At 48.2% G+C, this 23486-nt stretch overlaps 1 protein-coding gene across 2 annotated transcripts in view; it reads right to left on the reverse strand.

Annotated features, from left to right (window-relative positions):
- Positions 1-8925: 8925 nt before the first annotated feature.
- The window catches only part of SYTL1 (synaptotagmin like 1), a 492061-nt gene continuing 477500 nt past the window's right edge, over positions 8926-23486 (reverse strand). For both annotated transcript variants that reach the window (XM_075335915.1, XM_075335916.1), the window contains exon 15: positions 8926-10574. In XM_075335915.1, the coding sequence (XP_075192030.1) occupies positions 10438-10574 (137 nt within the window). In that variant the 3' untranslated portion in view covers positions 8926-10437. The remainder of the gene's footprint in view (positions 10575-23486) is intronic.

Here is a 23486-nt window from a genome sequence, read left to right on the forward strand (position 1 = left end):
AAGCGAAGCTGTAGTACAGTAGCCAGTCATTGCCAGTCAGCAGCTGTGAATAAAGTGAAGCTGTAGTACAGTAGCCAGTCATTGCCAGTCAGCAGCTGTGTATAAAGTGATGATGTAGTTCAGTAGCCAGTCAAGGCCAATCATCAGCTGTGTATAAAGTGAAGTTGTAGTACAGTAGCCAGTCATTGCCAGTCATCAGCTGTATATAAAGTGAATCTGTAGTACAGTAGCCAGTCATTGCCAGTCAGTAGCTGTGTATAAATGAAGCTGTAGTATAGTAGTCAGTCATTGCTAGTCAGCAGCTGTGTATAAAGTGGAGATGTAGCTCAGTAGCCAGTCATTGCCAGTCATCAGCTGTGTATAAAGTGAATCTGTAGTACAGTAGCCAGTCATTGCCAGTCAGCAGCTGTGTATAAATGAAGCTGTAGTATAGTAGTCAGTCATTGCCAGTCAGCAGCTGTGTATAAAGTGGAGATGTAGCTCAGTAGCCAGTCATTGCCAGTCAGCAGCTGTGTATAAAGTGAATCTGTAGTACAGTAGCCAGTCATTACCAGTCACCAACTGTGTATAAAGTGAAGCTGTAGTACAGTAGCCAGTCATTACCAGTCAGCAGCTGTGTAAAAAGTGAAGCTGTAGTACAGTAGCCAGTCATTGCCAGTCAGCAGCTTTGTATATAGAGAATCTGTAGTACAATAGCCAGTCATTGCCAGTTAGCAGCTGTGTATAAAGTAAAGCTGTTGTACAGTAGCCAGTCATTGCCAGTCAGTAGCTGTGTATAAAGTGAAGCTGTCGCGGGCGGGGGCGCAGACCACGTCAGGGGGGCTACTGGAGGCACTCGGATCCGGGATCGTGGCTGCGGCTTGAGTGGCGACCGGATTCGGGGCTCGTGCAGCGGCCCGCTGCCCACAACAACAATGAAAGGGGGTATTTACAGGGGAAAAGTTTGTCAGTGATGCCACCCGTGGGTCGTGGTGATGGCTGGTGGCACCGCCGCTGCCTTGGTATGGGACGCCCGAGGCTGATGGAGCGGGGCAGCAAGATGGTATCCCCTCCACGGGTAGGGGAGGTGTTGTCATGGGGCCCAGGTGTGCTGGAAAGGGAAATGCTGCGGAGTGTGTTCTGCAGGGCTGGATCGGGTGATAGTGGTGTACTCACAGTTCCAGAGAAATCCATACAGAGTCCAATGGTAAACCAAATTGCAAGTGACCGGTAACCTCTGGCGGGTGTATTCGGGTCCCACACCCTGGTATAGCAAACAGGGGTCCCTTCCTCCTGCACTTAAAGTTTGTGTTCTTGGTTTGACTACTCCGCTTGGAACGAGGAAGTCCACTCCCGGTGATTCTATGTGTTGGGAGCTGTGGCCCGCAAGATCTGACGCTTGGGATTTCTGTAGGTGGTTGCGGATGCCCTATCCCCTGCGTTGGGCTTCTGTAGCGCCCCTGACCTGGTCAGGCACCACTGAGTACTGCACCCATGCTGGGGACAGTACAAACAGGTAATCCAGAAGGCTGACCGAGGTGTGACTACACAGGCGCATAGTGATCAGGTCTCACACATGTACCTTTGAGAGGACCCCTGGGGATCCCAGGAGGGGGTAAAAGCCTTCACCTCCACTTGAGGAGTGGAGGGGGCGAAGCCTCCATCTCCACTCAAGGGGTGTGGTAGAGAGCCTGGTTGCTAGGTGGCGTAGGCAAGAACAGGAGAGGAGGGAACAGTGAGTCAGTTTACTGTGCAGCTCAGGAAGAGCAGAAGCAGACCCTGGAGCTGTTGCAGTCTAACAGCGTCCGCGCAGTGACTACCGACGGGGGAGAATGGTCACCTGGTAGTGCTGCCCGAAATCCACACACAGCTAAAGAGAGAGCAACGGAGTGGAAAGTAAGGAGACTGTCAGGGAGTTACCAGGCCCAAACGGGTAGCAGGTCCCAGTGCGGAGATAGATCCAGCTTTCTTCTGCCAAACCTGCTTGAGGGGGCACTTCAAACCCCCAAGACAACACCACAGAGTCCGCAGCCACGTAGCCACAGTTAGGGCCCATAGTTCACAGGAGGCAAGCAGCTGGAGTGATCTGGTCCAGGCTACAAGCAAACGGGCCAAAACGAGGGGAGCAGCTACTTCCCTGGGTGACCCCCATAGGGACTAAAAGTCGGGGTTACCACAAACCACAGAAGGGCTAAGGAAGGCGAGTCGGTAGCCACCCTCATCAGTCAGCCTGAAGGATACCTGGTTCCAGCCTGGTTCATCCCAGCTACGCCCGGGTTACTCACCCTGCCATCAACAGTGAGTAAAACCCCTGAAAGACATTCTGCTTGGGTTGAGTTATTCTGCGCCTTGTGGTTCCACACACTTACACAGGGCCCTGGGGCTTGCCTCACTCTCAGGAGGCTATTACAACTGACTGCACCCACCATCAGCCCCAGGCATCCCTTAATCTGCAGTGGCGGTCCCCATTGACCGCAATTCTGAGAGTGGCGTCACGACAATCCAAAAAGAAGATCTCCTACCTGTGACAAGATCCAGCTGAGTGGAGTCCCTGAAGGTAATGCACCGACACAGCACTTGTGGGGCTTCACATCTGGCGTCACGAACAGGATAAGGACTAGACCTGTTCAGACAGGTGACCATGTGCCTGGGCGGTCCGCTTGAAAAATTGGAAGCGCCGCCATATTGCCACCATGAAAAGCGCGCTGAAAAACAACAGCAGCCCGCGCTGGGAGAAGTTACCGCCCACGAAGAGGTGTGGCTACCCAGAGATCCCCTGCAGAGTCCTGGTCTCGCAAGTGATGAGAGCGGAGGCGTTCAGAGACGTCGGGACAGAAAGGGAGCCAGAAGCCTGCTGCTGGAAGAGGCAGAGCAGAAACTGAAGAGCCTGCAACTGGAGGCAGCGACGAGTCCGCTGCTGGGAAATCGTGCAGAAGAAGGCGCAGAGGAAATGGCGTCTGAACGCAGAGACCCAGAACCAGGCTCCGCTGCCTGGTGGTATCGGGAGCTTGCCCAGTTCTGCGACCGACTGGAAACCAGGGTCGTAGAGCAGATCAGAGAGGAACGCACGGAGCTTCTGGAGATGGCTGCAGCGGTTCAGGCCTACGAGGGGAGAGCCACGCGACGAGTGCCAGACCGAGCGGCGACGACTCAGACCCCGATGGTGTCACCGATGGGTGAGTCCAGTGTTGCCCCTGCCAGCGCGAGTGCCCCGACCCCTGCTGCCACGCCCGCGGTCCCTGAAGAGGCGCCCGGCGCGGCGACGCTAGACCAGGCCGCAGCAGCGATGCCCTGCCCGGCCCGCCAAGCCCAGGCCGCCGCAGCGATGCCTTGCCCAGCCCGCAAAGATCCGGCTGCCACCGCGACCCTCATCCATGCTGCGGGTGTGACGCTGACCCAGGCCGCCGCCTTGCTAGGCCCGGCCCGCCAAGACCCCACCGCAGCAGCGACGCTCATCCACGCCGCAGGCGAGGTGCTGAACCAGGCCGCAGCCACGCCAGGTGCGGCCCGCCAAGCCCAGATCGCTGCAGCGACGCCCAGCCCAGCCTGCACAGATCCCATCGCGGCTGCGACGCCAATTCAGGCCGCCGCAGCGATGCCCTGCCCGGCCCGCCAAGAACCGGCCACAGTAGCGATGCCCGCTAAGACTCCAGCTGCGACCCTGATTGCAACTGCAACGCTGATCCAGGCCGCCGCCATGCAGGGCGCGGCCCGCCAAGACCAGGCCGCCGCGATGTCAGGCGCGGCCCGCCAAGACAAGAATGTACCTCTGTTTACCCCGGCCTGCAAGGCCAGAGCAGACACCGCTCCCCAGTCTAAGGAAGTCCCTGCTAGGAAGTCCCTGATAGGAGAGGACCCCGAATACTGGAAGCTGAAGGCTGACCTAGAGGCCCAGTTCCCACAGGAGATGGTGGATCGGTATCTGCTCCCTCCGCACACCCCCAAGGCGACTTCTGCAGCAACCACGCCAAAGAGTCCCCCGCCCGGGCCTGCTGATGACCACCCATCCCCGGCGCTGCCACAACAGGAGTGCTCAGAAGAACTAAGGGGGAGAGGAGGCCAGGAAGCTGAGGAGCTGACCCCGGAGCCATCAGCAGTGGATCCATGCCCCGCGCCAGAGATGCTGCCGTATTCCCGCTGGGATGAAGAGAGCCCGACACCCTCTGCTGAAGAAGATCTGTCCAGGTACCTCACCTGGGAGCCTGCAAACAGTGAAGCCGCAACCCAGCAGAACCCAGCCCGTAGGACACGGCGCCGTAGCAGAACAAGGTTTTCCCCTGCACCGCAGTCTCCAGAGCAGAAAGACGAAGTCATGGCCAGAGACTTGGAAGAGAAACGGTTCTTGAGAAGGGCCAAATCCCAGGTCAGAGGTCCACTTTGTCGTGGTGTAGTAGAAGACTTCAGCTTGAAATCAGGATATGGCTTCATAGTAGCTCCTGGTATGAAGGAAGGCATCTTTGTTAATAGAAGAGACGTAAGAGCCCATTTGCCCAGAGGACATCCAGGAAGGAACCTACGGACAGGAGATTCAGTGGAATTCACCATGCACCAAGGAGAAAGGGGATGGTATGCATTGGATGTTACACCATGTTCCAGAAATCCCTACAGTGAACCTGCTGTCTCAACAGAAAAAGAAACAGATACAGAAGAAGAGGAAAGAAAAGACAAAGAACCCATTGATGAGACCACTACAGATGATGACAGAGATGGAGAAGGCAACAGGTGCCGCAGCCCTACAGGCCCAAGCCCTGGTGAGGAGGAATCTGTGTAAGCATGTAAAGTAAAGTAAGAAGTACAGCAGTTGAAAAGTTTGCAACGTTAATGTTCAAGAAATGTGCCCACATGAACTAGTGTGAGAAACCCATGAACCTTAAGGCTATGAACTGGCTATAGCCACAAACTCTCGCAGTGTACATAGTTACCCCAGAGGTACCACCACCAGAGCCAGCCTGTTTAGGGGCCTGGCTCGCCTGCAACCAGGGAGCACGCCTGTTTATGGGGCCTGGCTCTCCACCACAAAGAGGGTACCTGGTCAGCACCAACTGTGGAGGCCGCCTCTACATCCTGCCAGAAGAGGCTGAAGGCGCGGCTCCACCAGGCCAGGTATACCCTGAAACCACCAGCCCATGACAGCCGCCTCTACATCCTGCCAGAAGTGGCTGAAGGCGCGGCCAACGTGAGAGGGTTTTGGGTGGGTTAACGGACTTGTGGGTGGAGGGTGGTGATGTATGGTACCTGGTGGTTTTAAAATGTTTTACCATGTTTTACTGTTTTATGCATTTTAAAATGTTGTCTTGCAGCCCGAGGACGTGCTGGTGATAACTAAGGGGGAATGTGGCGCCCCTGACCTGGTCAGGCACCACTGAGTACTGCACCCATGCTGGGGACAGTACAAACAGGTAATCCAGAAGGCTGACCGAGGTGTGACTACACAGGCGCATAGTGATCAGGTCTCACACATGTACCTTTGAGAGGACCCCTGGGGATCCCAGGAGGGGGTAAAAGCCTTCACCTCCACTTGAGGAGTGGAGGGGGCGAAGCCTCCATCTCCACTCAAGGGGTGTGGTAGAGAGCCTGGTTGCTAGGTGGCGTAGGCAAGAACAGGAGAGGAGGGAACAGTGAGTCAGTTTAGTGTGCAGCTCAGGAAGAGCAGAAGCAGACCCTGGAGCTGTTGCAGTCTAACAGCGTCCGCGCAGTGACTACCGACGGGGGAGAATGGTCACCTGGTAGTGCTGCCCGAAATCCACACACAGCTAAAGAGAGAGCAACGGAGTGGAAAGTAAGGAGACTGTCAGGGAGTTACCAGGCCCAAACGGGTAGCAGGTCCCAGTGCGGAGATAGATCCAGCTTTCTTCTGCCAAACCTGCTTGAGGGGGCACTTCAAACCCCCAAGACAACACCACAGAGTCCGCAGCCACGTAGCCACAGTTAGGGCCCATAGTTCACAGGAGGCAAGCAGCTGGAGTGATCTGGTCCAGGCGACAAGCAAACGGCAAACAAACGAGGGGAGCAGCTACTTCCCTGGGTGACCCCCATAGGGACTAAAAGTCGGGGTTACCACAAACCACAGAAGGGCTAAGGAAGGCGAGTCGGTAGCCACCCTCATCAGTCAGCCTGAAGGATACCTGGTTCCAGCCTGGTTCATCCCAGCTACGCCCGGGTTACTCACCCTGCCATCAACAGTGAGTAAAACCCCTGAAAGACATTCTGCTTGGGTTGAGTTATTCTGCGCCTTGTGGTTCCACACACTTACACAGGGCCCTGGGGCTTGCCTCACTCTCAGGAGGCTATTACAACTGACTGCACCCACCATCAGCCCCAGGCATCCCTTAATCTGCAGTGGCGGTCCCCATTGACCGCAATTCTGAGAGTGGCGTCATGACAATCCAAAAAGAAGATCTCCTACCTGTGACAAGATCCAGCTGAGTGGAGTCCCTGAAGGTAATGCACCGACACAGCACTCGTGGGGCTTCACACTTCCGTCTCGCTCTCTGTGCTTCCTGGTGAAACAAGGCCTGAAACCTTGTCCCCAGCGGGCTAATTGGCAAAGGGCTTGAAGCTGTCCTCGGACCGGATTCCCGCTGTCGGCACCGGCGGGCTACAACCCTGCCCCGGTCCACTTTAGGTCTCCCGTGACCGGATCTCCATCGCCTGTGGTCCTGTTTGCCATCTACCACCTAGTCAGTACTCCGGTAGTCCAGGGGCCCCAACCCCTGACTCCGCTGTCACTCTCCTCCTCTCACTTCAACTGACAGTACTGTTCTGTTGTGTTCCCTCCCCTGACACCTCAGGACCCCTAGGTGGGCATTCCCATCCACCTGGTCCCGCCTACTGGTGTGTCCCTATTGTCATGGGGGGTGACTAGGCTTTGCTGGCTGGTGTTGTACACCATGGATGTGGGTTTGTGTTGGTGTGCCAAGGAGGATGGAGTCCTACACCTGGTAGATTTGTGCAGCCTCTGTGACAACCTGGTTTTGCCAGGGTGTCACAAAGCTGTAGTACAGTAGCCAGTCAGCAGCTGTGTATAAAGTGAATCTGTATTTCAGTAGCCAGCCGATGCCAGTCATCAGCTGTGTATAAAGTGAAGCTGTAATACAGAAGCCAGTCATTGCCAGTCAGCAGCTGTGTATAAAGCGAAGCTGTAGTACAGTAACCAGTCATTGCCAGTCAGCAGCTGTGTATAAAGTGATGATGTAGTTCAGTAGCCAGTCAAGGCCAATCATCAGCTGTGTATAAAGTGAAGTTGTAGTACAGTAGCCAGTCATTGCCAGTCATCAGCTGTGTATAAAGTGAATCTGTAGTACAGTAGCCAGTCATTGCCAGTCAGCAGCTGTGTATAAATGAAGCTGTAGTATAGTAGTCAGTCATTGCCAGTCAGCAGCTGTGTATAAAGTGGAGATGTAGCTCAGTAGCCAGTCATTGCCAGTCAGCAGCTGTGTATAAAGTGAAGATGTAGCTCAGTAGACAGTTATTGCCAGTCAGCAGCTGTGTATAACGTGAAGCTGTACTACCGTAAACAGTCATTGTCAGTCAGCAGCTGTGTATAAAGTGAAGCTGTAGTACAGTAGCCAGCCGATGCCAGTCAGCTGTAGCATGCTGTGTCAATGCAAGTGGAGGGCAATTGTGCTGTGGACGTCATTAGCACACAGCTCCTATGAAAGACAACCCCTACAGATAATAGGGTCAGCAACACATGTGGCATATATGACAGAGATTAAAGTCTCATAATTGTTATGCATAAAATATATTGTACATGTGACAAGCCCGCACCGGGGCCTGGGGGTTAATCGTTACCGGGCCGCGGTTCTGCTCTGGGATGTCACGGCGACAGGGCCCGGTTTCGTGACCCCGGCGGTATCATTTAATGAAGATGATGGTGGGGATTATTTACAGGGGAGATGTCTTGACGCATCCTGTGGTGTGTGGCAAGATATGTGCCGCTGCTGCTGTTCAGTTTCCCCTAGGGGCGGTGGTGACGCAACAGAGTTGGAATCGCTCTCCACAGGTAGAGCTGGGCCCCAGGGCTGTTGGGAGTAGTTGTCCATAGTGGCGAGGTGCAGGGCCGGAGGCACAGGGAATAACCAGATGACACAGGGATGCATTCACAAGCTTTTTACTCACAGTTCAGAGTTCCAGGTTATCACGTCTAGACAAATGCTGCCCTCGGGGTGCTGAGTCCTGCTGTGATGGGCTCCAGCCGATCCCAGAAAGTTCGGAGGCACAACCCGGTACACTCTTCTGTGTTCCTTTCCTGGTCGACTTCCTGCGGTATCTTCTCCCTCCTGCCCTGCGCCCTCACGCACAGAGCCCCAAGCCAGTACACGCGGACCCTATCGGGTGGATGAAGCTCTATCCCTTTTACCCTATATGGTCACATTTTCACTGGTTGTGTGTGGATTTGGCTTTGGCACTTGATGTAACCTCAGCCCCGGTTAGCTAGCTAAGTCTTGAAGTTCTCCACTAGTTGAGGGGCTGGTCCCCTTCTGCGGCCAAGTCCCTCCACTCTGATATGTCGTCTGTGGAACGAGGCCGCGGGAGTATGGTCGCTTCCCGTGGGCTCTAGGTCCCCTTCATTTGTGTGCCTGGGCCAAGCTTCTGCAGCTCCAGACCACAGTTCTTGACTCCTCCACTGCTCTTTCTTGACTGACTAACTCCTACAGCGTGCTCCCACCAACTAGACTCCACCCCCCAGCTTGGCTCGGACTGTGCGTTCCAATAGCGACTTCAAAGTTGCAACTTGCCCTAACCACAGTCCAGTGGAGTGTTGCTGAATGAGAATGTGTGTGCTTTGTGTATACCGGTTTGCGACCTCCTCCTTACCCGGGAATGGGATACTACACCTCTGGCTGAAGTGCAGTACCTCTGTGGCGACTGAAGCCTCAGGGGAGCCACACATGCAATTAGTTAATAATGCTACAGACATATAATAAAAGTGAATTCCTTTTATTTAGTTGTGATTATAATCTTTCCACAAGATGTAACACATATATGTAATGTATTAATTGGCAACGTCTCTAAAATTAAAGGTTAATTCATATTTACCACTGGGCATTTGCAGAAATGATCATTTCTATGTAATCTTTAATTAGACATGATTTCTAAATAATCTAGTCTCAAAGGGGTTAGCCATGATTAGAAAATCAAAGCTGATTTCTTTCAGAAGCATTGCCAATCCTGACCATGGCTTGTGTCTGGTATTGCAACTAAGGCCCATTGAAGTGCATAAAACTGATTTGCAATGCCAAGCACAACTCATGGTCAGAGGTAGTTCTGTTTCTGTTATCACAACCCCTCTAAGCAAAATAGCAGCTGTACATGATATGTGCTATTTTGCATAAAACTATGTTAAATGGGTTGTCTGGTGATAACTTAATTGGTGGTGGGCCGACTGCTGGGATCCTCACCCATTGGAAAAATGGGGCCCCTTTAACTTGGTTAGAATAGAGCATCTGTAGCCATGCTCAACTAGATTGTTATTGTTGTTAGATTTGGTGTGTTCTTTTCCCATTATACAGTGTCTTGTTCTTGTCATAGTCATGCTCAACTGGTGTTGAATTAATTCCCTATGAGGATGCCGAGGACTGAGCTCGGCTTTTTTCAGCAGCCTCACTAAGGATGAATGTAACGGCAACTATTCTAACAGTGCTAAAAGTACTTAATAAGGAGAAAAAAATTCCTTTTCTGCCAATCAGTGTGGATCCCACTGTTTGGACACAAACCTATCAATAAGTTATTACCTATCCAGCGAATAGGTGATAAATTGTTTACACGGGAGAACCCCTTTAAAGTCATGAGTGATGGTTATATTTAACTAAGCACATTAGTTTTTTTCTGCAAATTCTATGTTCACAGGATTAGACATCAAACTAAAGTGGAGTAGTAATGGTATACCAAGCTAACTGTTAGCTGTAGGACAAATAGAGGATTGGCCTGGTCAGGAGGGAGAGGAAGGGTGGCAGGGTGGCATGTAACTGACAGAAGCAGCCGCAATAAATCAAATCATATGTAGGTCCAGCACTCAAGTCCACCACACATACCATTAGAAGACTGCTCAGTAAAAAGCAGTGTAGGGTAGGCTCAGTCTCATCAAAACACTTAAGCACTACTGTCCTGTAAAGCTCTTGTCAGATTGACATCAAGGCATTGTGCAGGCAGTATGTGTTGCCTAAAGTATGCTGGATTCCTGAGCCACCTGCGTGGTCCACAGTGTGTTGGATGCGGACAGGAAGAATTAGGAGCCGAAAGTTTGCTCTAGGGCCACTCGCACACTATTTACACCACTGAGATTAGGTGTCAGGGATTCTTCTTCTATGTATTTTTAGCCAATTCATTGATGCTTATTTTTTAGAGAGGACAGGTAGGGATAATGGCTAGCTAAGGAAGTATAGACTGAAGGTTATTGACTGTCTGTGCCAAGTCAACAATTATTATCTGATGTAAGTTTTGAGCAAATTGCTATCAACGGGGTGTAAGATTCTGTCTTAGTGGCAGTGTCACTTCTGTCCATTCTCCTGGTTTTGTTATAACTATCTCCCAGAATGCCTTTTCTTGCTCTGTAGAATCCATCCAGCTTACGGGAACACTGTAACTGCTTCCTGTAACAAAGAGATAGAATAAAAAAAATCTCTATGTAACATTTATTAAAATAAGGAAATAAATAGTAAAATATTACTTGGTCTGGACCATTCACACAATAGTAAGCTGTATCCTGGACACGGCCAGAAAAAATGTCATCCAAAGTTGGAGATTTTGCATTCTGTTTGCCTTATTTTAATCTATGACTTCATTATGATATATCCCATTTTTCTGGGCTTTAGAAAAAACCCTGATAGAGGGGGGCGTGGCCTGCTTTCCCATGTGAAGACACAGGGACTGGTGGTCTTGCTTCTAATCACCAGCAACAGGGTTTTTAGCCTTTTTAAAGGCTCATTTCCCTACCAAAGCAACAGGACAGAGCGCAGGAGTGCACAGAGAGCATTTTGATCCTACTTGGGACTTCTTAGGACTTTGCCTCATCTAAATACTTACAAGGAGGCCTGAACCCATGATGCAGCCCTAAGGAGCCATTACAGCCTGGGTCTCCTGCCTCTTTTATCTATCTGGGACATCCACTAACAAGACTCCTAACACAACAGCAAGAACTCAACAGATAAATACAAAGCTTCATAGATTTCCTGCAACCAAATGAGCAATACCACTTTATTCTGGACTAATATCTCTACATTGCATTGTTTGCTCTCTGGCTCCTAGCAGTGGCTCATATTACCACATCCTGTCAGCTCTGACAAACTCCCACAGTGATAATTGGTCAAGAGCTCTCCTCAGTAAGCTGCCTGCATTTAAAGGATCCTGCCACTATATTGACTGAATCACCATATACCGGCATTTACTATTACATAGACTATTTAACCACCCCTAATACAATAAACAGTGGGGAAACGTCACTGAGGGAGCTGTGGTTTAGCTGCGGTCAGCTATAACAGTCTACAGGCTGCCAGCAGATTGGGTGATCAGATCTGCATCGACCTTACGCATGGGATTCCGGGTTCAGACAGCACTTCTAACAGATGCATAGCTGATCTTGTCAGCGGCTCACAGAAGCACTACATCACGGACACTACCGCAAGCTGATCAGGTGGAAGAGCCTGCCACGTACTCAAGCACCGCAGATCTGGGATGTGAAGGAACTCTGCATCTGCACAAGACAGTATAGAAGCGGATCATCACTCAAGCGAAGTCGGCGGGCTTCCCACGTACCCGAGCCCCGCAGACTATGGTTTAATCACCACTACAACAGACGATTGACATAGCAACGTTGGGGGGATGACAGGGAGCGGAGTGCAGTTATCATCCACAACTAATGCATAGCTGCTACCCATTTTCAGTAGCATTGCACAGCTGAAAGCAACTTTTAAACAGATAAGTGTTGACTGCTTCATTCCCTTCATCCTTCCCATACTGGTACCTTACTATACTACTACAACCTCTTAAGACTACCAAGAGTAACTGAGTAAGCCTCATTGTGTGTGTGTGTGTGTGTGTGTGTGTGTATATATATATTTGTTAGCTGTCTCATTTACAGGTTGATAATACAACAAAGCATTACCAGGATCTGCAGATAGGAGATATATGTAAATTGGGTATAATATACACTTAGAGCTCAGCTAATGCTCCATAGGAGCTGAGTAACTCAATGTGCGCTGTTTAACTTGTTTACAAGTACCCACAGCAACAGACCCAGGAGGAGGGGAGGATCCCTGTGGCACAGACACTACCAAATGTGAGCTCACGCATGCTGTGTATGTGCCACAGTACCGTACCTTCCATTCCGTACATTTAAAGGGCCTAATTAAAACTTTAATTGAGAGTTATACTACAAAAGACCCCACAAATAAGCAGATTTTGAGCATACCACATCATAAGGGCCTGACCCACAGAGGAACCCCGAATATACCCTCCCATAAGGGTCTGTACCATAATACTACTACTCACCTGTTCATATCCAGATCCCATAAAGCAGAGGAATTTAAGTATATGAGAATATCCAAAAACAAAATTGGAAACTATAGATGTGACAGGGGTGACATCCGACTGAAATAACTACTTTACAGGAGGGAGAGGGGAGGATTAGGTAAGAGAAGGAGAAAAATCCTTAAAGCCACAATAGTTAACCTGCACAATAAACTACATTGTAAAAGTAGAATAAAAGCACATTATAAAACTCCTATTAATACACAATGCCACCCAAAAACAAAAATAATCCTAATAGTAAAACAGTAGACAATGAAACCATGTATGAGGAGTCCATGGACCAAACCCCCTCAACAGCCCAAGGTCCTACTCAATCATCAAGGAAAAATAGTGGAGACAACAATAGGGACCTATGGGCACCTGATCTCACTCCATCACTTGATGTTACTGTTAACCAAGAAAAGAAATGGAAAACAAACGCAACCCTGCCCAAGTCACAAATCTACATGATGACACAGACTCAGACAGGAGCAATTCTTCCAATTCAAGCCCAGTCAAAAAAGAAGCCAGAAGAGATTCAAACGATGAAGAATTCATGGTGAACTACAATGTGGGCCAGCCACTGGACCGGGAATTCTTCCACAACAGCTCTTCAGAGCTTACAACAAATCGCTTAAAACTGACTTAGATGACTTGAAAACATCTATGGCAATGATAGCATCAAGATCGTAGAAAACTGAAAGAGATGTGGAGGAACTCTCAAAGGACACAAAGAACTTACAAAAAGAACAAGACAAGCTAAAAGAGGAGGTAAAATTCCTAAGAAATAAATGGATAGATAGAGAAGATAGAGACAGAAGAAGTAACTTAAAATTTCGAGGAATACCAGAAAAGATCAAAAACACAAACCTTATGACATATGTAAAGAACATAGTGAAAAAAGCTTTACCCTCCCTCCCAGAATTGGAGTATTCATTTGAACGCGTTCACAGGCTCCCAAAACCGACATTCTTAGCAGAAGAAATCCCCAGAGACGTCATTGCGAGATTTCTATAGAACAAAAGAAAAACTAATGGATTTCTTACGAAACAACAAAACTTTACCATCCCCCCACGAGAACTTAAAAGTATTCATTGACCTTTCAAAGGAGACTTTAAAAAGGAGAAGAGACTATAAGCCTATCACGGATGCTCTGAAGAAAAATTACATCTTATACCGCTGGGGCCATCCAAACAATAATCTGATCTTCACATTTAAGCAAAAAACCATGTCAATCGAAGAGCCGGAAGAGGGGCTGAAATTGCTCAAAGACTTGAAAATTGCATCTCCCCAACCTGGGAAGGAAAAAAGATGATCCCAACAGATAATTATCAGTGCACCCTCGCTCAAGTCCCTTACCTGAATCGGGACCATCCTAATAGGCAGAAAACACTAGCCCACAAGGAGAAATTTGTTGTAATATATCTCCCACAATATATCTACCTTGAAACTTCACCCCATGTTTATGTTTAAAATAGTTACCTCAAGTTTACCTGACATGATCAATAACATGACAAAAAGTATCCCCAGCAGGAGGAAGATCAAATATCTAGACAACACCAAGAGAAAAAGCCTAAAAAAAAAAAAGCTATCAACCACCAAGATGACCACAAAATTCCTGACTATCAACGTCAATGGGTTAAACTCGCCACAAAAAAGGTTTCTCATATGGAGGGACATCCAAAAATTCAAAGCAGATATAATTGGACTACAGGAAACAAAATTCGCCCTAGAAAAAACACCCAAATTTGAACAGAAATCATTCCCAACAATCCTTCTCTCTTCAAATGAAAAGAAAAAATCAGGTGTGGCTCTCATTATAAGAGACTCAATAAGATTTGAAGAACTGAAAACGATAATTGACCCAGAAGGTAGATATTTAATAGTCATCTGCAAACTAAATAACACTACATACACACTAGCCAACATATATGCTCCCAACAAGGGACAAATTACCTTCCTAAATAGAGTACTATCTTTAATTAGATCACACCAAAGGGGATCTCTTTTACTTTTCGGAGATTTTAACGCCATACCTAACCCTAAATTCGACTCTTCCAACAAAGGCAGGGTACTCAATGTCACTCTTGATTCTTGGATGAACCGAGAGGAGCTATACGACATCTTTAGATGCCTAAATACAAACTCAGTAGAATATACTTATTATTCAAACCCCCACAGATCTTTTTCAAGAATTGACCTAGTCCTTTCTGACATCAATACCTTACAGAAAATTAAACAAATTACCATTCACCCTAGAGTGTGGTCAGACCACTCTCCCATCACATTTGAAATCCTCACCAATCATCACATTAATAAAACTTGGAGAGCTAACTCGTTTCTATTCACCCACCCAGACCATAGCCTAAAAATACAAGATGATTTAAAAAATTATTTCAAATATAATGACATAGAAAATATCTCTATCACAACTCTGTGGCAAGCCCATAAGGCAGTCATCAGAGGAACCCTGATCCAACTTAACGCTAAGATTAATAAAATTAAACAAAAGAAAACTGAAGAGATTATAAATAAAATTAAAGCACTAGAAAATTCACAAGCAAATAGTCCATCAGATGACACACAAAAAGAAATTTTAAAACTCAGACTAGATTTAAAAACCATTCTCTCAAACGAATACGTAAGATTCATACTGACCTCAAAATCCAATTATTACCATCTCATGAATAAACCTTCGGGTTTTTTAGCCAGAAGAACAAGAATTCTGAGATCTAAGACCAAAATCTTACAGATAAGAGATAGGGACAACAAAATTTACAAAAATCCAAAAGACATTTCACTAAAATTCGAGGAATTTTTTAACAACCTATATAACTTAAAAAATAATAAACTAGAAGACAAACCCACTAAGGAAGACATCAATCAATTCCTTGACTCGATTCAGTTACCCTCCCTGTCTAACGAAGATTTAAATTTTCAAACACCCCATAGAAAAACAGTGACATAATGGCTACAATAAACTCTCTAAAACAAAATAAAGCACCAGGACCAGATGGAATTCCCAATGAGTACTACAAAAATTTGCTACAATCTTAACCCCATATTTAACCACCCTCATCAATGAACTATCACTAGGCTTAAAATTACCTGAGGAGATGCAAGAAGCCACTATATCAGTTTTATATAAAGAAAAGGGAGACAGAGACCTCATTGGAAACTATAGACCCATTTCGCTCCTAAATTCTGACCTGAAAATATTGGCAAAAACCCTAGCCACCAGACTACAAAAAATAGTACCAAACCTTATACACAAAGATCAAGTGGGGTTCATTGCAAACAGTGGAGCAGAAGACGCTACCAGACGAATCCTAAACCTACTCACTCACTCAGGGGAAACTAACACTCCCACAGTCTTTATCACAATTGATGCTGAGAAGGCATTTGACCGGGTTCAGTGGAACTACTTACTTCAAACTTTAAAAAAATTTAGCTTCAATGGGAGGGTATTAGACCTTATAAAATCATTCTACTCAAACCCGTCTGCAAGAATTTTAACAAATGGTCTCCTCTCGGGTAAAATCAACCTCTCGAATGGAACAAGGCAGGGGTGTCCTCTTTCCCCGTCATTGTTCGATCTTTTCATTGAGCCCTTGGCGGAGAAGATCAGGATGGACAGCCGGATTAGGGGCGTCCCTGCTAATAAGAGACAATTCAAAGTGTCACTTTTCGCAGATGACATCCTACTCTCTCTAACGGATCCACTGAACTCGGTCAAACAGACCTTGGAAGTTTTTAAAGAATTCTCAAGGGTCTCATTATATAGGGTCAATATGGATAAAACCCAGGCTATGCACCTCAATCTGGATCAGGATCTATTAAAAGTCCTACAATCGGAAATCAAATTTCAGTGGAATGTGGACAGCATGTCTTATTTAGGAATCAAACTAACAAAAAACACAAAGGACTGCGCTAACCAGAATATTACTGACATTTATAATACCATCCAAAAAGATCTACAACATCTATCCAAAGTAGAGCTTTCCTGGTTAGAAAAAATAAATGCATACAAAATGCTGGAACTTCCCAAGCTACTTTATATATTCAGAACTATCCCATTACCAATCAAGAAGAAGCTTATACAAAAACTCCAAACTCAACTAACATCTTTTGTATGGGGTAAAACTAAACCTCGAGTAGCACAATCTACCCTAAACAAAAACAGAATCAATGGGGGGGTTGGGGATGCCAAACATAATGGCCTACTATCAAGCAACGACTATTAAAAGCAGCCAGAAGTATTGGAACAGAGATGATAAACCTGCATGGGTGGGACTTGAAGATTCTTACTGTCCAAATATAGAAGTTGGAGACCTGGTGGTAGCTTACCTATGCGACTCTAAAAAGCGACTACCTAAGGAGGTCATCACCAGGAACTCAATAATAACATGGAGGAAATTTGGAGCCCAATCTAGAAAAATACACGGCACCGAATCAATAGGTTGGATGAAGATCGAAACTCTTTCTGCATTCTCATCAAGATTAAAGCTTAACCACTGGAAATCCAAGGGAATATGCTTAATCTCAGACATACTCGATAATGATAAGCTGAAACCCTACCAAGACTTAGCAAAAGAATTCAAACTAACAAAGTCAAATAAGAAAACTTGGAAGATAATAGAAAAAATATTCATGAAACCTAGCACCACCCTCCACCTTCCAAGTAACATCACAGCTCTCTTAAAGAATCCAAATAATCAAAACACTTGGAAAACCAAATATATCTACCAAATTTATAACGAAGACACAAATCTCCCTAACTTAAAACACTTGGAAAAGTGGAAAATCGAGTTAAAAATCCCAGAAAATCAATTTGAAGAAAGATTTCAAAAGTCATTGGCCACAGTCTACAAAAATATACCTTGCGTTGCTCTTATAGAAACCAATTATAAGATAATAATCCGCTGGTATTACACACCCCATAAATTGCATTTAATTAACCCAGATACCTCAAACAAATGCTGGAGAAACTGTGGAAATTCAGGCAACATAACTCATATATTTTGGTCTATTACACAGCTAGATGTAGCTCTAACTCCAGAATTAGTTCTTCTTGTCTTAAACATTGAAGCGATACCTAAACATTTTAGGCCCATAGTAATACATATTCTACTAGTGTCCACTAATCTCATTGCATCCAAATGGAAAAGTGAGAAAGCTCCTAATATTCAAGAAGCTAAGGAGAAACTAACTCTACATAAAACTTTAGAGCACTACTATGCCATAAAAAATAATACTCAAACAAAGTACCTCACCAAATGGGACCCATGGCCAGAGCCCAATCACCGACAGACTATATAGCCCAACTGACGTTAAGAAAACACTAACTATATTCGAGAAATACAAGCTCACTAATAATTCCAGGCTTGAAGCTCTAGTCTTTGATACCTCCCTGATCTAAAACTCACTAGAATTATATGTTTCTGATCTCGCAAATTTGCTGGACTGTCTACGGAATCCATGTCAGGAAGTTGTTAATTTTATTTCTTGTTTAGTTATGTTTTGCAAAAAGTTAATTTATAAGCAATTGATTTGACCAACAAAATATACTGCTTGATGTATCAACACTAACAAACTGAAGGGTCAAAATATGTGCATTTTCTTAACCTTGTTATTACTATTTATATGTCCTTAAATTTTGTAACGCATGATTTTAAGATTTGTTAACTACAAAACCTAATAAAAATCATTTGAATAGAAAAAACCCTGATAGAGACACTAAAAGAGGTTACAAAAGTAGCCTAAGAAAAGTAATGTTAACGTATATGAAATCAACAACCTCATTTTTTGGAAACGTTGAGGCCTGAGCTTATTCAAAACCTACTGCAGCTAGGACAGCTCTTGGGCTGGTTTCTCCATTGCGCTGCATGCTAACATTTGGGTAATTGTTAATAGAGGGGCCTGTGCAGGTTTGCAAAACCTTTCATAACATCTACTGTAGGTTATCGGGAAAACCATAAATCTAGCATAAACATCTTAATAAGTTGCAAAATTTTTGCGCAACTTGCCACTTGCACAAAAATGCTGAGACATTTGGCATTTACATGGCATTCCTAACCAGCTACGCCAATATGGACAAGGCATGATAGTCACATGGCGCAGTCATACTTGTCCCTCAAATTCATCATAAGTTATGCCAAAGTTGCGTAACTTAATCCTGAAATGTACGTTAGCCCCGAAGTAGCATACATTTCAGGTAGCACCACATGCTGAGAATCAGCTGCGCCAGACAAATAAATAAAGACAAATAAAGTGAACATTAACATTGAACCACTTAAAGGAAATCTATCAACAGGTTTTATTTCTATTTCATCTGAGAGCAGCATAATATAGAGCAAGGAGACCTTGAATCCATGGATGTGTCACTTATCAGGTTGTCTGTTCCAGTTTCAATGCTATCAGCATTTTATCAGCAGGACATTAACACCATCTGAGTGCAGCCCAGTCAGTCTAATCTGTGTAACCCCTCCCACAACACTGATTGTCTGCTTGCTCACAATGCACAGTGTACATAGGAAGCTCCCAATCAGTGAGGTGGGCAGGGCTATATACAGTGTAATGCTTAAGGGTACTTCTCACATAGTGAGATCGCTAAAGAGATCGCTGCTGAGTCACAGGTTTTGTGACATACCAGTAACCTCATTAGCGATCTCCCTGTGTGTGACACTAAACAGCAACCTGGCCCCTGTTGTGAAATCGCTAATCGTTACACACGGTTCTGGTTCATTTTTTGGTCGTCGGGCTCCCGCTGGGCAGGACGCATCACTGTGTTTGACGCTGTGTGGCAGGGTCCCAATGACCGCCGAGGTCGTTATACAGGTCGCTACTGCGACCTGTATTGTTACTGCGTCGTTGGTTAGGCCTGACTGTGTGACATCTCTCCAGCGACCTCCCAGCGACTTACCAGCAATCCTTATCAGGTCGTATCATTGTCGGGATCGCTGGTAAGTCGTTGTGTGTGACTGGGCCCTCAGCTCTGCTATATCTACATCAGACAAAACAGGTATTATGTGAAAATTACACCAAGCAGCTCAGTAAGTGATGTATCCCTGCAATCTTGCCCTCTGTTATGGTGTTATTGTGACGCCCTGGCAAAACCAGGTAGTCACAAATAGGCCGCTGCATAACACCTTCCCACACTAGGAAACACACAGCCAACCAGAAAACCCTAGTCACCCCCCTTAGGGACAGACAGGCACACCAGTGGGCGTGACCAGGCGGTTGGGACACGCCAACCCAGGGGTTTAGACTGCCCAGGGCGGGAAAAACAGGCAGACTGCTTTAGAGTTCAGTTTGGAGAGGAGTGTGGGCTGGAGCTAAGGGTAGCTCCAGCGGTGAAGTTCAAGTTGAACGGTACCAGGGTAGGAGCCCTGGTGCCTTGGCTAGGAGGCAGACGGTGGATCCGTCAGCAGGAGACGGGAAGACGGCTCTGTGGAACCGAGGTGGACCAGGCCAGGGTTGTAGCCCGCTGGTACCGACACAGGGAACCAACCCGGAAACCGTAGCACAAAGGGGGGTACTCGGACCCTGAAGCCAGGAACCAGAAACAAGTGGAACTGGTTAATTAACCGACTGAGGCCAGAACTAGAGGTCCTGTCCCACCCAAAGTCCCTCATAGAAGACAACAGCCCACCGATTAAGGATAAGAGGTCACCGCCAGGGCCCATAGATCCCACGGGCCAGCGTCTGCGGGCACGGCTCCTTAGGCTACATCCAGCCGGGAGCGGACTCCTGAGTTTTATACTGGGAAAGAAAGTCCACCTTATACATGTCAGGGCCAGGCGGTCGGGCAGACCCAGGAGGTGGATCCACTGGTCCGAACTCTAAGATGGTGGTAAGGAGTCCGGTAGCTGAAGCACTATGGGCAGCAGAACAGTCCGTGCAAGTGAGTGTAACGGAGAAGTCCCTGGGACCACGGAGTCACAGATGGTAGTCCGGGTGACGTAACTCAGGTTCGGAAGCCGAGATGAGGTCAGGCGGGGTCCGGAACCTTTGGAGCGAGATGACGGGTCACCGCAGGGATCCGAGATGGTACGGACTGTCAGATGGCAGACGGACAGCGTGCGGGGTTCGGGATTCAGCAGGACCGGATGCCGAGGCAGGATCAGCTCTAGAAGAGAGATACGTGAGTATGGCAAGGAGACACAAGGAGACCTGACTCCTAGCTTGGAAAACACGAAGATCAGGCCCCGCCCCCTTGGACAATAAACCCTTATATACCCTGTACCTGTTTAGCTTCATTTCCTGTTAATGGACGCTGGCCCTTTAAGAAAGGGTCAGTGACCGCGCGCGCGCCCTAATGCGCATGTGCGCCGCCCGGGTGCCAGAAGCCAGGGAAGGAAGCTGAGGGGAGGACGCAGGGGAGCCGGCCAGGGCCTGGGAAGCCGTCAGACGCCGGGATCGGAGGCCAGGGAACCTGGGAAGGACGGGCACCGGAGGCTGGAGAGTGGGGAGCGTGGCAGGTGAGCCGGGGAGCGGGGCTGAGGACCCGGGGAGCGGGGCAGAGGACCCGGGGAGGGGAGCCGAGGACCCGGGGAGCGTGACAGTACCCCCCCCCCCACGCCCCCCTCCCCGCAACCGGGACATGAAGGCACGGATCAGAGGAGTGCCCACGTTCTCCCTGGGCTCCCAGGACCTATCCTCAGGACCATACCCCTCCCAGTCCACCAGGAAGAACTGTCGGCCTCGAACAGTCTTCATGGCCACGATATCCCTTACCGCATAGATGTCGTCCTCGGCAATAGGAGGAGGAGCCGGACTGGCAGCAGAGGAGAAGGGACCAAGGAAAACCGGCTTGAGCAGAGAGACGTGGAAGGAGTTGGGAATCCGCATCGTGGCCGGAAGCCTCAGTTTGTAGGAGACCTCATTGATCTTGCTGAGGACCTTAAACGGCCCGATGTAGCGAGGACCCAGCTTGTAGGAAGGTATCTTCAATCGGATGTACTGGGAAGCAAGCCAGACCAGGTCACCAGGAGAGAAACACGGAGGGTCCAGGCGCCTCTTGTCGGCGTGTTTCTTCATCCGCTGGGAAGCGCGCCCAAGGGACGCCTTGACAGAGTCCCAAATGGTAGCGAAGTCACGGGCTACAGTATCAGCAGCAGGGACATCCGAAGAAGGGGATATAGGCAACGGGATGGCGGGCTGAAGTCCGTAAACGACATGGAAGGGAGACTTGGAGGACGACTCACTGATGTGGTGGTTATGGGAGAATTCAGCCCAAGGCAGAAGCGTGGACCAGTCGTCGTGATGGGCGTTGACATAGTGACGTAAGAAGGAGGTCAAGATTTGATTGACCCTCTCCACTTGGCCATTAGACTGAGGATGGTAAGCAGAAGAAAAGTCCAGAGTCACTCCCAGATGTTTGCAGAGCGCCCTCCAGAAGCGGGAGGTGAACTGAGTTCCCCTGTCGGACACGATGTGAGATGGAAAGCCATGCAAGCGGAAGATGTGATGTATATAGGCTTCCGCGAGTTCCTGAGCAGAGGGCAGTCCGGCCATAGGGACGAAGTGAGCCATTTTGGAGAACCGATCCACCACGACCCATATGACTGTGTGCCCGGAGGATAATGGCAAGTCCGTAATAAAGTCCATCGCTATGTGTTGCCATGGAACTGAGGGTATAGGCAGAGGCAGAAGACGGCCATATGGCAGGTGCTTGGGCGTCTTGTTCCTGGCACAAGAGGAGCAGGCAGAGACGAAAGCAGCGACGTCCGTGCGAAGGGATGGACACCAGTAATGGCGTACAATCGCACCCCATGTTCTCTTCTGACCTGCATGACCGGCTGTTTTTGAGGCATGACCCCAGTGTAAGACTTTTTTCCTGTCGGTCTCAGAGACATAGGTCTTCCCGGGCGGTATCTGGGCCAGGGTGACAGGAGCCACCGGAATAATCTTGCTAGGAGAGATGATAGGTTGGGTACTCTCTTCCTCCTGCTCCATGGGCATGAGAGACCTAGACAGGGCATCAGCGCGTACATTCTTGTCCGCGGGTCGGAAATGGAGCTGGAAATCAAACCTGGCAAAGAATAAGGACCACCTGGCTTGCCGTGGGTTCAGTCGCTGAGCGGACCGAAGGTATTCCAGGTTCTTGTGGTCCGTGTAGATAATCACGGGGTACACTGCTCCTTCCAGGAGGTAGCGCCACTCCTCCAGAGCCAGTTTGACCGCCAATAGTTCTCGGTCACCGATGGTGTAGTTGCGTTCAGGCGCTGAGAAGCTCTTGGAGAAAAAACCGCAAGTCACCATCTTCCCGGAGGAGGACTTCTGCATGAGCACTGCTCCGGCTCCTGAGGAGGAGGCATCCACCTCCAAGGTGAACTGGCGGTTTAACTCCGGTCGGTGGAGTACAGGAGAGGAGGCAAATGCTCGCTTCAGAGAGCAAAACGCGGCGTCGGCCGCAGGTGACCAGTCCTTTGGATTAGCCTCCTTCTTGGTCAAGGCGGAGAGAGGAGCAGTCAGGGCAGAGAAGTGAGGGATAAACTGGCGGTAGTAGTTGGCGAATCCCAGGAACCGTTGGATTGCCTTCAGTCCAGAAGGGGGAGGCCAGTTGAGAATGGAGGAGACCTTCTTTGGATCCATCTGCAGCCCTGTACCCGAGATGATGTATCCCAGGAAAGGGAGAGAAGACTGCTCAAAGACACACTTCTCATATTTGGCGTAGAGGCGATTCTCTCTCAGTCTCTGTAGAACCAGCCGTACGTTCTCTCTGTGGGTCTGGAGGTCCGGAGAGAAGACAAGGATGTCATCCAGATAAACTACTACACAGATGTAGAGGAGGTCCCGGAAAATGTCGTTCACCAATTCTTGGAATACGGCAGGAGCGTTACACAGACCGAAGGGCATTACGCAGTATTCATAGTGCCCATCGCGAGTATTAAACGCGGTCTTCCATTCGTCCCCAGAGCGGATACGAACTAGGTTGTAGGCACCCCGAAGATCCAGTTTGGTGAACACACGGGCTCCTCTGAGCCGGTCGAACA

The sequence above is a fragment of the Anomaloglossus baeobatrachus genome, chromosome 2 (assembly GCF_048569485.1).
Source record: "Anomaloglossus baeobatrachus isolate aAnoBae1 chromosome 2, aAnoBae1.hap1, whole genome shotgun sequence".
NCBI classification, from domain to species: Eukaryota; Metazoa; Chordata; class Amphibia; order Anura; family Aromobatidae; genus Anomaloglossus; species Anomaloglossus baeobatrachus.